Genomic DNA, 14,519 nt, shown 5'->3' with positions numbered 1-14,519 from the left:
ATGACCTTGTAGTACCATATCACCCTATTAGAGCACTTCGCTCTCGCTCTGCAGGCCTACTTGTTGTTCCTAGGGTATTTAAAAGTAGAATGGGAGGGAGAGCCTTCAGTTTTCAGGCCCCTCTTCCCCCAGGGATCAATAAAGTATTCTGATTCTGATTCTGATTCTGATTCTGTGGAACCAGCTTCCAGTTTGGATTCGGGAGACAGACACTATCTCTACTTTTAAGGTTAGGCTTAAAACTTTCCTTTTTGCTAAAGCATATAGTTAGGGCTGGACCAGGTGACCCTGAATCCTCCCTTAGTTATGCTGCAATAGACGTAGGCTGCCGGGGGATTCCCATGATGCATTGAGTTTTTCCTTTCCAGTCACCTTTCTCGCTCACTATGTATTTATAGACCTCTCTGCATTGAATCATATCTGTTATTAACCTCTGTCTCTCTTCCACAGCATGTCTTTTATCCTGTCTTCCTTCTCTCACCCCAACCAGTCGCAGCAGATGGCCGCCCCTCCCTGAGCCTGGTTCTGCCGGAGGTTTCTTCCTGTTAAAAGGGAGTTTTTCCTTCCCACTGTTGCCAAAGTGCTTGCTCATAGGGGGTCATATGATTGTTGGGTTTTTCTCTGTATCTATGAAGCGCCTTGAGGCGACTTTTGTTGTGATTTGGCGCTATATAAATAAAATTGAATTGAATTGAATTGAATGTGCATTTCACTCAGTGTGATCATTCACTGGTAAACACTAATTTAATTTTACAGACAATTACATTTTATATTGAACATAAAAGCAATTCTGCCCTTCTTTAGTCTAGAAAACAGCAGACATTGTCATTTCATTCCAAAATGTTGTATACTTTAAATGTATACTTAGAAACATTCATTCACAGTGCAGGGAAGGAACAACTAATGTTGTACCACACACTCCATGTGTGTGGAGTATTAGGCAAAATTAATCCTCCACAACCAGTGTTGGGAAGGTTACTTTTAAAATGTATTCCATTACAGAATACAGAATACATGCCCCAAAATGTATTCTGTAACGTATTCCGTTACGTTACTCAATGACAGTAACGTATTCTGAATACTTTGGATTACTTAATATATTATCATGCTTTCTACAACAACGTGAATGTACTATTGCTGTGTGATTTATTACTGTTACTGAAGGTCCGCGACTCCGAACTGTAGTAAAGGGACCTCTGACTAATACGGCGGGGTCCCTGTCGGCTCGTAGCGGAAAAATAGCTTTACTTTGTCGTGTGGGTCAACTTTTCTTGCGAGAGACAGAGAGAGGCGTTGAAAGGCTGCTCCAACGGAACTTATTGTTTTCGGAGGAAAACACGAACACGGTGTACAGTCGAGCCTTAATAGCTCACTTACAACTGGGCTCGTCAGGCTCTCTTCTTGGCTGCAGTGGTTATTATTATATTTACATGCTTCCAGCTCCCGTTTTTCCTCAATGACAACTTGTACCTTTCCACTCCCCTTTTTCTGCCTCCTCGCGCTCACAGACCCATAACGTGTATGTAGGGTTGCCAACTCCCTGAAAAATAAATAAGGGACACCTCGTGGCCAGGGCCGGGCGACCCAGTTGTCTTCACCCTTCCCAGTGTGGTGAATTTTCTAGCTCTTTTTTGTGTGTGTGAAATTATTTTTTTAACCATTTGACTTGAATTTGATTTAAGTAGATGTGTATTCTTTGTGATATGAACACATGTGAAACAAATGATCATTTAGCCATTTATTTTTAGCTCAAAATGACAACATTAACACAATAAAACAGGTCTCCTTCTTAAACAGAAGCCTGTCATGCTTAACTTTTGAGAATATAAGTAAATCTTTCTTTAAAAGAACTCTGTCCTGCTTAACTTAAAATAATAGAAAACAATAGAAAGAAAAACATTCTTGTAACAGTGCACATTTAGTGCATTTAGTACAATTGGCTTCAGTTGAGGTATTATTTCAGCTTTTCTAATGCTAATCAGCTGCTCCTGTTTGTAAACCCGCTTGTTCCCATGATTACGCATCTTAACTCATCATTATTCATCTATGTATTACTGTATTAGTCATCTATTTGTTGTAATCATCTATCCTTGCAGTTGTTTATTACACAAAATAAATTATATTATCACACTTCTGGCCACATAGCGCTGATATTCACTGCACATGCCCATATTAACTTTTTCCAGCCAGGTGTTTTCCTTTTCCCAGTCTTCCCTTTCTCTGAGGGGAACAAACATTGCTGCTCTAATGCTGGGCTCACACTGTGCGGTTTTAGGCCCATTTTGAGCCGATTTTTGAGTGATCGGACCGATTTTGGCCTTCATCGTGCGTCGTGTAGTATACGTGGGGTAACGAGAAGTGATTAACACCTCACGACCAGCTCCCGATCATCAATCGCTCGTGAGGGTCTCACCACAGCCGCTCACACTGCTCGCGCGCAAACACGTAAACGTTGGTGTAAAAGATGGAGCAGCGCGGCTGTGCAGCCTGTGATCTGGACACAAGCGATGGAGGCACAACTTGTAGAACTTTGGAAAGCTCATCCGATGCCGATGTGGCATCACAAAATTATCACGACCACCACAACCGTGAAAATAGGTGGATTTACATTGCTGCTCAATCACAGCTGCCTGATCAGTGTTTTTCATTAGCAATTTAGCAAAGTTGATGGTGGTGGTGTGTGAGTGTAAGACGGAGAGAGAGAGCGCGACAGATTTTCTGTTATAACCTTCATTTTATGGAGGCACAGTGTGAGCACTCAGGTCGCATCAGAGCATCGGGCGGTATAGTGTGAGACCCTGCATCGTGACCTACCAACTTCTAACCCCTGCGAGTCAATCGTGCAGTTTGAGCAGGAGCTGAATAACGTGACTGAAAAAATCGCAGTGTTTGCCCAGCTTTAGGTTTACTGTCGTCCGAGACTTGCACCGCAGTGTCGGCGTTTGTTTCCCTGTTGGCCATGCTTCTTGCTTTGGTCATCTGTTGTCTTCCGGTATTTTCTCCGTAAGCGACCTTTCCTCGACCAATGAGATGAGCGGTAATCTGAATTGTCATACTCGAATTGTCATAAGTGTGCTGTCAGCTCATTGGTCACAACGCAGGAGAGGGGCTGGGAATTATGTTTTCAAACAAAGCGTTAATTCCATTAAAAGTTATAGACTACTTTTGATTCTCACTGTATTACGGGACAAAGCGCGTCCCTTATTAGCTCAATACGGGACGTGTACTTTTGTTTTGAAATACGGGACGATTCCGTATTTTAAGGGACGGTTGGCAACCCTACGTGTATGGCAGTCCATTCTCCCTGCAGCACGAACTACACTGCTATGATGCTACATTCTTTAGAGCTATGCTTGAAGCATTCTGCCTGTTAGCTTAGCACAACAACAACAACAACAAAAAGGCGCTCTCTCACCCAGGAAACACACAGTCGCAGAGAGAGAGAGAGCGTCGCCCTGTAACCATGGCAACCGTAACGCTGCCGCCTGGAACAACAGAACGTAGCTGTCAAACAAAACCCAAACAGTCCTGACCCGCCACAATATGAAACAGGAAAGTACCGCAGTGTTATCCATTTATTTCGACAAAGTAACTGTATTCTGATTACCACCTTTTTAAGCGGTAACTGTAACGGAATACAGTTACTAATATTTTGTATTTTAAATACGTAACGGCGGTACATGTATTCCATTACTCCCCAACACTGTCCACAACCAACCACTACATACTACATCTATAGTACAGATGTTAGGGTCCCTGGGTCTAGCTTTGTTTATGGGTTTTAGGATTATTCTTAGTTTAGGTTCTCTGGGTGGGGTTTGGTTAGAGTTTTAGTGTTCTGGTTTTCTGTCTGTGTTCCATAGTTGCTGTCTCCCCTGTCTGCTGTATCCCCACGTCCAGTCAGTGTCTGTGTCTGCCCTGGTCCCATGTCTCTGTTCCCTTTGTTATAGTGCCTGCCTGTGAGTCTGTGTTATGTTTCCTGTTTTACTTTGAAAGTCCATGTCTGATGTTAATGTGTCTGATTTTGCTTCCCCTTGAATGGTAAATGGCCTGCATTTGTATAGCGCTTTTCTAGTCCCTAAGGACCCCAAAGCGCTTCACACTACATTCAGTCATTCACCCATTCACACACACATTCACACACTAGTGATGGCAAGCTACATTGTAGCCACAGCTGCCCTGGGGCGCACTGACAGAGGCGAGGCTGCCGGACACTGGCGCTACCGGGCCCTCTGACCACCACCAGTAGGCAAACACGGGGTTAGTATCTTGCCCAACAATATTTGTCTCGTTAGGCCTGATTTGCCCCAGCTGTGTTTCCCTCCTGTTACCCATTCCCTGATTGCTCCCTCTGTGTATTTAAGCCCTGTGTTTCTTTGTGTCTGTGTTGTGATCTACTCTCATTTAGGCTGTGTGTTCTGTCTGCCTGGTCATGTAAGTTTATTTGGATTTTGGATTTTTGTTACGTTTGCCACGTTTTGCCACTTTTTGCCATCCAGCAATAAAACCTGAGTTTTGAGTTACTTTCCGCCTCCGAGTGTCTGCACTTTGGGTCCTTCTACTTCCACTCCTGCCTGCACACAGCCGTTCCATGACAGAAGATCACGACCAGAACATGGACCCCGCAGACTCTTCAGCTTTTGAATTCAACGCTGAGATGGAGCGGATGATTAAGCTCCTTGACCGCATTGCTCAGGCCAACGATTTGAGGACCATGGCAGTTGGGCTAAGCGCTGTAGATGCCATCATTCGGAGCAACCCTCGGCTTACTCAACTTTCTACGGACACTGTGCTGGGCAGCTCCATAGCTGCCTGGAGGGAGCAAGTCAGGGCTGGCGAGCTTGCCCTCTCTACCTCCACCTCCACTTCTTTACCGCCGCCCCAGGACAACACACACTCACCACCTGCCTCATCGCTACCGCACACTTCCTCTCCTTCCCCACACCAGCCGGGACCTTGTTCGCCTGTCCATTCGCCTGCCTTTTTCCTGGCGGCTATGTGGTCGGAGGATGAGGAGGTCTCCATTTCTCCACCGGTTCCTGTTCCCTCGTCTAGAAGGAAGTGACGCCACCGTCACTCCTCTCCTCGGTCATCCGTCCAGCAACCTGCCTCCGCTGGAGGGTCCGAGGGGCCCGTCCAGCAACCACCTGCGGCTCCCACGCCGTCGCCTGCAGCGTCACCACCCTCACCACCCTCACCCGGTCCCGCCTCCGAGTCTTCACCCTCGCCCGGTTCCGTCTTCAGCTCCGCCCGGTCCCGCCTCCGTGTCTTCGCCTTCGGCGTCGCCCGGTCCTGCCTCGCGTCGTTGGTGACTGAGGTCCCCATGCCGTCTGGGCCTGCCTGTCCTGCACGTCCTGTTCGGCCGCTTTCCAGGCCGATGACTGGACGTCGTTGCCGTCCCGGCCGGCCTCCTGATCTGCTTGGTCGCTGCCAGTGCCTCCCGCCTGCCCGGCCCCCTGAACTGTTTTCTGGGCTCTTGGGCCATCAGCCTCCGGGCCGGCCCCCTGAGCCTTTTTGAGACTGTTGCCTGGGCCTCTGCGCCTTTCATGGGCTCTTTTGTTTGTTTGCTTTTGGACTGTTCCTGGGCCTCAGTGCTGTTGTTTTGAACTTTGTTCCCTGTGTTTTGGTTTCTGGCTCAGTCCTGTTTCCCCCACCGCCCACCCTGGTTGGGTTGTTTTTGGTGTTCTGGTTTGGGCTGTCTTGAAGCCAGCCCTTAAGGGGGGGGGGGGTACTGTTAGGGTCCCTGGGTCGTTGACCCAGCGTTTTGTGTTTTTGGTTCTTTGATTTTGTTATTTCATTATATTCTAGCTTTGCTTTATGGGTTTTAGGATTATTCTTAGTTTAGGTTCTTTGGGTGGGGTTTGGTTAGAGTTTTTTAGTGTTCTGGTTTTCTGTCTGTGTTCCATAGTTGCTGTCTCCCCTGTCTGCTGTATCCAAACGTCCTGTTAGTGTCTGTGTCTGCCCTGGTCCCACGTCTCTGTTCCCTTTGTTATAGTGCCTGCCTGTGAGTCTGTGTTATGTCTCCTGTTTTACTTTGAAAGTCCATGTCTGATGTTAATGTGTCTGGTTTTGCTTCCCCTTGTCTCGTTAGGCCTGATTTGCCCCAGCTGTGTTTCCCTCCTGTTACCCATTCCCTGATTGCTCCCTCTTTGTATTTAAGCCCTGTGTTTCTTTGTGTCTACTACTATAATCCAATAAATTTTTTCGAGTAACGAGTAAAGTAAGGGATTACTATTCCCGTAAGCACACTGCGTTACTAAAACCGTGAATTTTTTTTTTTTTTTCCTCCTGCGAGAGTGTCTCATGACAATGACGTAAGCGAGTGCGACATTTGTGGCAACAACTGTGTGCAGATCAAAAATGGATAATAAAATGAGTGCGGGAGAAAGTATGACCATGCAGCATTTAAAGCGTGGAAGTACTGACCTTACTTTGAGTTTGGTTCTGTAAAAAGTGACAAAAACATTAGCATCCGCTGCTCACTGCGTGGGAAGAAAACTTCTTTTTACAGCGAAAAACCCCCTAAACGTCCGAGCAAGCACTACATAGGCTGCCGCTGGAATGTGAAATTCACAGAGATACTGCCGGATCCTTCCACTGACCGCTGCGGCACACCTGCACCAGGGCAAACCTCACCTGCCCCACAGGTGAAAATAGCGCAACAGGACCGCTGAGTCTTTGATTTTATTTATTTTCTGCTGTGCTTTACATGCATCTATTTGAAAGAGTGAGTGTAAACACAAAACTATTTTATTTTATATGCTGGAATATGCAGAAAATAGGTTTAAATGTTAAACAAATCCATCCATCTTCATCCGCTTTATCAGAGGCCGGGTCGCGGGGGCAGCAGCCTAAGCAAAGAGGCCCAGACCTCCCTCTCCCCAGCCACCTCCTCCAGCTTATCCGGGGAAATACCAAGGCGTTCCCAGGCCAGCCGAGAGATATAATCTCTCCAGCGTGTCCTGGGTCTGCCCCGGGGCCTCCTCCCAGTGGGACATGCCTGGAACATCTCACCCAGGAGGCACCCAGGGGGCATCCTTGTCAGATGCCCGAACCACCTCAGCTGGCTCCTTTTGATGTGGAGCAGCAGCTGCTCTACTCTGAGCCCCTCCCGGATGGCCGAACTTCTCACCCTATCTCTAAGGGAGAGGCCAGCCACCCTTCGGAGGAAGCTCATTTCTGCCGCTTGTATCCGCGATCTCGTTCTTTCGGTCACTACCCACAGCACGTGGCCATAGGTGAGGGTAGGGACGTAGATCGACTGGTAAATTGAGAGCTTCGCTTTTACACTCAGCTCCCTCTTCACCACAACGGACCGGTGCAGCGTCTGCATTACTGCAGCTGCAGCCCCAATCCGTCTGTCGATCTCCGGCTCCCTTCTCCCATCACTCGCGAACAAGACCCCGAGATACTTGAACTCCTCCACTTGGGGCAGGAACTCATCCCCGACCCGGAGTGGGCACTCCACCCTTTTCCGGCTGAGAACCATGGCCTCAGATTTGGAGGTGCTGATCCTCATTCCCGCTGCTTCACACTCGGCTGCAAACCGTTCCAGTGCGAGCTGGAGGCCCTCACCTGATGAAGCCAACAGAATCACATCATCCGCATGTGTTTTGTGGACTCTCCAAGTCCACAAAACACATGTAGACTGGTTGGGCAAACTCCCATGCACCCTCAAGTATCCTCGAGAGGATAAAGAGCTGGTCCAGTGTTCCGCGACCAGGACGAAAACCGCATTGTTCTTCCTGTATCCGAGGTTCGACTAGCGCACGAACTCTTCTTTCCAGCACCCTAGCATAGACTTTCCCAGGGAGGCTGAGGAGTGTGATCCCCCTGTAGTTGGAACACACCCTCCGGTCTCCCTTCTTAAAGATAGGGACCACCACCCCGGTCTGCCAGTCCAGTACTGTCCCTGATCTCCACGCAACATTGCAGAGGCGTGTCAACCAGGACAGCCCTACAACGTCCAGAGCCTTCAGGAACTCGGGGCGGACCTCATCAACACCAGGGGCTCTGCCACCAAGGAGTTGTTTAACTGCCTCAGTGACCTCGCCCCCGGAAATTGGCGGGTCATTCCCCTCATCCCCAGACTCTGCTTCCTCCTCGGAAGACGTGTCAGTGGGATTAAGGAGGTCCTCGAAGTATTCCTTCCACCGCCTGACAATTTTCTCAGTCGACGTCAGCAGCGCTCCGCCAGCACTATACACAGTGCAGGTAGAGCACCGCTTTCCCCTCCTGAGACGCCTGACAGTTTGCCAGAATCTCTTCGAGGCAGTCCGAAAGTCTTTTTCCATGGCCTCTCCGAACTCCTCCCACACCCGAGATCTTGCTTCAGCCACTGTCCGAGCCGCATTCCGCTTGGCCTGTCGATACCTGTCGGCTGCCTCCGGAGTCCCACAGGCTAACCAAGCCCGATAGGACTCCTTCTTCAGCCTGGTGGCTCCCTTCACCTCTGGTGTCCACCATTTGGTTCGGGGATTACCACCACGGCAGGCACCAACCACCTTGCGGCCGCAGCTCAATGCAGCAGCTTCGGCAATGGAGACACTGAACATGGTCCATTCGGACTCAATGTCCCCAGTCTCCCTTGGAATGCTGTTGAAGCTCTGCCGGAGGTGTGCGTTGAAGATCTCGCGGACTGGGGCCTCTGCTAGATGTTCCCAGCACACCCTCACTATGCGTTTAGGTGCACCAGGTCTGTCCAGAGTCCTCCCCCGCCACCTGATCCAACTCACCACCAGGTGGTGATCAGTTGACAGCTCAGCCCCTCTCTTTACCCGAGTGTCCAGAACATATGGTCGCAGGTCTGCTGATACGATTACAAAATCGATCATCGACCTACGGCCTAGAGCGTCCTGGTGCCACGTGCACTTATGGACACTCTTATGTTCGAACAGGGTGTTCGTTATGGCCAAACTGTGATTAGCACAGAAGTCCAATAACAAAGCACCGCTCAGGTTCAGATCAGGGAGGCCGTTCCTCCCAATCACGCCCCTCCAGGTCTCGCTGTCGTTACCCACGTGAGCATTGAAGTCTCCCAGCAGGACAACAGAGTCTCCAGGTGGAGCACCTTCCAGCACCCCCCCCCCCCCCCCCCCCAGGGACTCTAAGAAGGCTGGGTACTCCGAACTGCCACTCGGGTGTTCCCCGACCCTAAGGCGCAGGGAACAAACCCTCTCGTCCACCGGGCAGCAAGCCGAGGGGATATTAGAATACCCACCCCAGCCCGCCGCCTCTCACCAGGGGCAACTCCAGACTGAGACAGAGTCCAGCCCCTCTCCAGGAGACTGGTTCCAGAGCCCAAGCCATGCGTAGAGGTGAGCCCGACTATATCTAGCCGGTACCTCTCAACCTCACGCACTAACTCAGGCTCCTTCTCCACCAGAGAGGTGACATTCCATGTCCCTATTGCCAGTCTTGGCAGCCGGGGGTCAGTCCGCCAGGGCCTCCGCTCCTGGCCGCCACCCGGCACACAATGCACCCGACCCCTATGGCTCCTCCTGCGGGTGGTGGGCCTGCGGGAGGATGGGCCCATGTCTCCTCTTCGGGCACCCTCCCCGGGCCTGGCTCCATGGCGGGGCCCCTGTAACCCTATCCCGGGCAGGGTAAACTGTTCCCTCGATATTCTTTTCATAAGGGTCTTCTGAATCGCTCTTTGTCTGGTTCCTCACCCAGCTTGCAGAAAACTGATCCTTTTTTTTGACATTCAAAAAGTCTGCCAATTTGTTGGATTTATTCTGTATATGTATACATATACACCAGTGTGGTACGGTATCTGCCACTCAGAGCTTGACACACAGAAACAACAAAAGAGTGCAGCATGAATTACAAGCCACAGGAAACAACTGAAGGCAGTGATTTCCATTTTTATCAGAAGAACAGAAGTTATTCTTTTACAGTGGAGCAGGAACTATAGAAAATGTTAATGAGCTCGTTTCCATTCATGTAGCAAACCTATTGAATTGTTAAAATGGAGAAAAAAAGTAGAAGCATGCTGAACCTGTTAATTAACTTCTTAACTACTTCTGAAAGACTGTCTTCTTTGTGTGACTGTCTTCATAACACTCCTACTTTCTTTTCAGTCTTTGTGGGCGGTTTTACTGGTTGTCTGCACTATAGCGCAAAGTCTTGAGTCAATCCCTATTTCTTTTATTTTGCATAATCTAAAGCCTTTTCCTAATATGAATTTCTAAATTGATGTACAACATAAGGAATGTATGTGGTGTTTTTTATATGGGGTGCTGTGTCTACCATGGGAAGTCTGAAGCCAGAGCTTATTGCAGCATAACTAAGGGATGGTTCAAAATTAGCTGATCCAGCCTTAACTGTATCTATATCAAAATAAGAGTTTAAAGTCTTGTGTTTTATAGTAGAGAGGGTTTTTGTCTCCTGGCATTTGGAATTTTTGAGCATCAGAATGCTGTTTCAGATTAAAAAAACAAAACACCCAGCTCGCCCCTGTGGGCGGTTTATCCTTCAAGCTCGGGTCCTTTAGGCCTGGGAGCTTGAGGGTCCTGCGCAGTATCTTAGCTGTTCCCAGGACTGCGCTCTTCTGGACAGAGATCTCCGATGTTGTTCCCGGGATCTGCTGGAGCCACTCGCCTAGCTTGGGAGTCACCGCACCTAGTGCTCTGATTACCACTGGGACCACCGTTACCTTCACCCTCCACATCCTCTCGAGCTCTTTGTAACTGAGGCCCTTGGTATTCCTCCAGCTTCTCATGTTCCTTCTTCCTGATGTTGCTGTCATTCGGAACCGCTACGTCTATCAGCCGTCTTCTTCTGTTTGTCTACCACCACTATGTCCGGTTGGTTAGCCACCACCATTTTGTCCGTCTGTATCTGGTAGTCCCACAGGATCTTAGCTTGGTCATTCTCCACCACCCTTGAGGGCGTCTCCCATTTTGACCTCGGAACTTCCAGGCCATACTCAATTCAATTCAATTCAATTTTATTTATATAGTGCCAAATCACAACAAAAGTCGCCTCAAGGTGCTTCATAGATACAGAGAAAAACCCAACAATCATATGACCCCCTATGAGCAAACACTTTAGCGACAGTGGGAAGGAAAAACTCCCTTTTAACAGCAAGAAACCTCCGGCAGAACCAGGCTCAGGGAGGGGCGGGGCCATCTGCTGGGACCATTTGGGGTGAGAGAAGGAAAACAGGATAAAAGACATGCTGTGGAAGAGAGACAGAGATTAATAATAGATATGATTCAATGCAGAGAGGTCTATTAACACTGGAAAGGGAAAAACTCAATGCATCATGGGAATCCCCAGCAGCCTACGTCTATTGCAGCATAACTAAGGGAGGATTCAGGGTCACCTGGTCCAGCCCTAACTATATGCTTTAGCAAAAAGGAAAGTTTTAAGCCTAATCTTAAAAGTAGAGATAGTGTCTGTCTCCCGAATCCAAACTGGAAGCTGGTTCCACAGAAGAGGGGCCTGAAACCTGAAGGCTCTCCCTCTCATTCTACTTTTAAATACTCTAGGAACAACAAGTATGCCTGCAGAGCGAGAGCGAAGTGCTCTAATAGGGTGATATGGTACTACAAGGTCATTAAGATAAGATGGGGCCTGATTATTTAAGACCTTGTATGTGAGGAGCAGGATTTTGAATTCAATTCTGGATTTAACAGGAAAGCTCGGCAGCTGCCTTCTCCTACCTATGGTAGCTTTGAAGTTCAATTAGTGGAACTGGTCAATTCTTCTAAACTTGTGTGCCGTGGTTTATCGACCGCCGAAGTATAATAAATTTTTTATTCATGATTTTACTGATCTGTTAGGATCTATTTTTGTTGATTATGACTGTGTTCTTATTACTGGTGATTTTAAAATTGATATTTGCTGTAAGAATGACCTCTTAGCCACAGACTTTCTTACCTTAACTGACTCTTTTAATCTTGTTCAGTGGGTTAATGGGCCAACCCACTTCAAAGGCCATACCCTCGATTTGGTTTTCTCATGTGGCTTGGATATTTGTATTAAGCATATTGATAATGTTGGGATCTCTGATCACTTCCCAGTTATCTTTGACACTGATCTGTGTAAGATTGAACTGTTTCCTGAGAATCCCCGACGCCCTATGCGTATTATTAATTATGAATCTGTGACTAAATTTTCTGTGGCTTTTCTCATTTCTGCCTCTACTACTAGCTTTGACTGCTCCAAACATCATACGGTTGACGACATCGCTAATTCTTTGCTATCCATGTGTTCTTCCATCCTTGATACTGTAGCACCGATCAAAATGAAATCTCCTAGAACTAATTTTCAACGTTGGTTTAATGATTCTATGTGTGCCCTGTGGCGTGTATGCCGCCAAGCTGAGAGGAAATGGAAGAAAGATAATCTCCAGGTATCCTTTGATACTTTGCGTTCTAGCCGCCTGGAGTTTCAAATTGCTGCTAAACGTGCTAAAGCAGCGTAAGCCTTCCCGTAAGAAGGGACTGCTCTCACAGCTAGAGATTGACGAGGTACAACACAAATGCTACGGCAAGGAGGAGTCAGGACGCCAGGTCAGGGGGGAGATATCATCACCCCCACCCGAGATTGGGTACATAGCCCCAAGTGCGATAGGAGAAGGATCGTTGAGTGCGAGAGGAACTGACCTGAAAAAATAGGATCATGGCCAAGCTTGAAACCTGGATCCCCCATAGCCGGTTACCAAGATTACGTGAAGTACCCTCAGAAGGTCTGCTAAATGATGTTAATGCAGCACTACGGACAATACCTACAACCACGATTACTGACACTAACAAGCTGATCTACAATACGGCAGCAGTGATCAGTGAGATGCTTGGCTACAAAGTTGAACAGCGACAAGGGGCAGTACCCTCCATGGAGAAGGAGGCTAGAGGGCAAGATCAAAGTAGCACGGAGGGAGGTTAGCCAACTAACGGAGTTGCAGAAAGGTGCGACAAAAAAGGTGCATAAGAAATACAGCAAGCTGTCCATACCTGAGGCCTTGGAAACTGCCCAGCAAAGACTCACAGCCTTGGCCAGCCGCTTGAGGAGGTACACCAGAGAGACAGAAGGCAGGAGAATAAACCAGCAAAGGTGTACTCTCAGTGGCAAGGGAACAATAATAATAAGAGAACAGCACCACCAAGGCTGGAGACGGAGCAATACTGGAAGAGCATATTGGAGAAGGACGCAACCCATAATGGCAATGCTCAGTGGCTAGTGGATCTGAGGGCAGACCACAGCGACCTCCCTGAACAGGGTCCAGTAACCATCACAGTGGCAGATATCCAAGAAAGGGTCTCCAGTATGAAGAGTTGGACAGCACCAGGGCCCGACATGGTTCACGCCTACTGGCTAAAGAAGCTGACTGTACTCCACGAGCGTCTGGCAGCACAAATGAACCAGCTGCTAGTTAACAAGAGACACCCGGAATGGCTAACCGAAGGTCGGACGGTCCTGATCCCCAAGGACCCCAAGAAGGGACCGGTCCCCTCCAACTACCGACCAATAACCTGCCTCAGTACTACATGGAAGCTCATGTCAGGCATCATATCGGCTAAGATGAACAGGCACATGAGTCAATACATGAGCGGGACACAGAAAGGAATTGGCAAGAATACCAGTGGTGCAAAACACCAGCTGCTGGTAGACAGAACAGTCAGCCGAGACTGCAAGACCAGACTGACCAACCTGTGCACTGCCTGGATTGATTACAAGAAGGCCTATGACTCAATGCCCCACAGCTGGATACTGGAATGCCTAGAATTGTACAAGATCAATGGGACCCTAAGAGCCTTCATCAGGAACTCAATGGGGATTTGGCGTACAACACTAGAGGCCAACTCCAAGCCCATAGCACAAGTCACCATCAAGTGCGGGATCTACCAAGGAGATGCTCTGTCCCCACTGCTGTTCTGCATAGGCCTGAACCCCCTCAGTGAGATCATTAACAAGACTGGCTACGGATACCGACTACGGAACGGAGCAGTTGTCAGCCACCTCCTCTACATGGATGACATCAAGCTGTATGCCAAGAGTGGACGAGACATCGATTCACTGATCCACACTACCAGGCTATACAGCAATGACATTGGAATGTCGTTCGGACTGGAGAAGTGTAGTCGGATGGTAACAAAGAGAGGGAAGGTAGTCAGAACTGAGGGGATTCAACTACCAGAAGGCAACATTGCAGACATAGAGGACAGTTACAAGTACCTGGGGATCCCGCAGGCAAATGGGAACCATGAAGAGGCCGCTAGAAAGGCTGCAACCACCAAGTACCTGCAGAGGGTCAGGCAAGTCCTGAGGAGTCAGCTGAATGGTAAGAACAAGATCCGGGCCATCAACACGTACGCCCTGCCCGTGATCAGGTACCCTGCTGGGGTAATAGGCCGGCCAAAGGAGGAGATAGAAGCCACTAACATAAAGACAAGAAAGCTCCTTACCATACATGGAACGCCATAACCAAGTGGCCGGCATAGTGTACAGGAACATCTGTGCCGAGTATAACATGGAAGTCCCGAGGTCAAAATGGGAGATGCCCCCAAGGG

General features: G+C 48.6%; 1 protein-coding gene across 1 annotated transcript in view; it reads right to left on the bottom strand.

The window, feature by feature from the left end:
* LOC309697457 (uncharacterized protein) overlaps positions 1-14,450 on the bottom strand; it is a 366,834-nt gene extending 352,384 nt beyond the window's left edge. The window contains exon 1 of the mRNA XM_082519366.1: positions 14,415-14,450. Coding sequence (XP_082375492.1) covers positions 14,415-14,448 — 34 coding nt within the window. The 5' untranslated portion in view covers positions 14,449-14,450. The remainder of the gene's footprint in view (positions 1-14,414) is intronic.
* Positions 14,451-14,519: the final 69 nt, after the last annotated feature.

The sequence above is a fragment of the Aulonocara stuartgranti genome (assembly GCF_965226115.1).
Source record: "Aulonocara stuartgranti genome assembly, chromosome: 20".
NCBI lineage: Eukaryota > Metazoa > Chordata > Actinopteri > Cichliformes > Cichlidae > Aulonocara > Aulonocara stuartgranti.
Note: the sequence above shows the minus strand (reverse complement) of the source record. Positions and strands in the feature narration are given on the sequence as shown.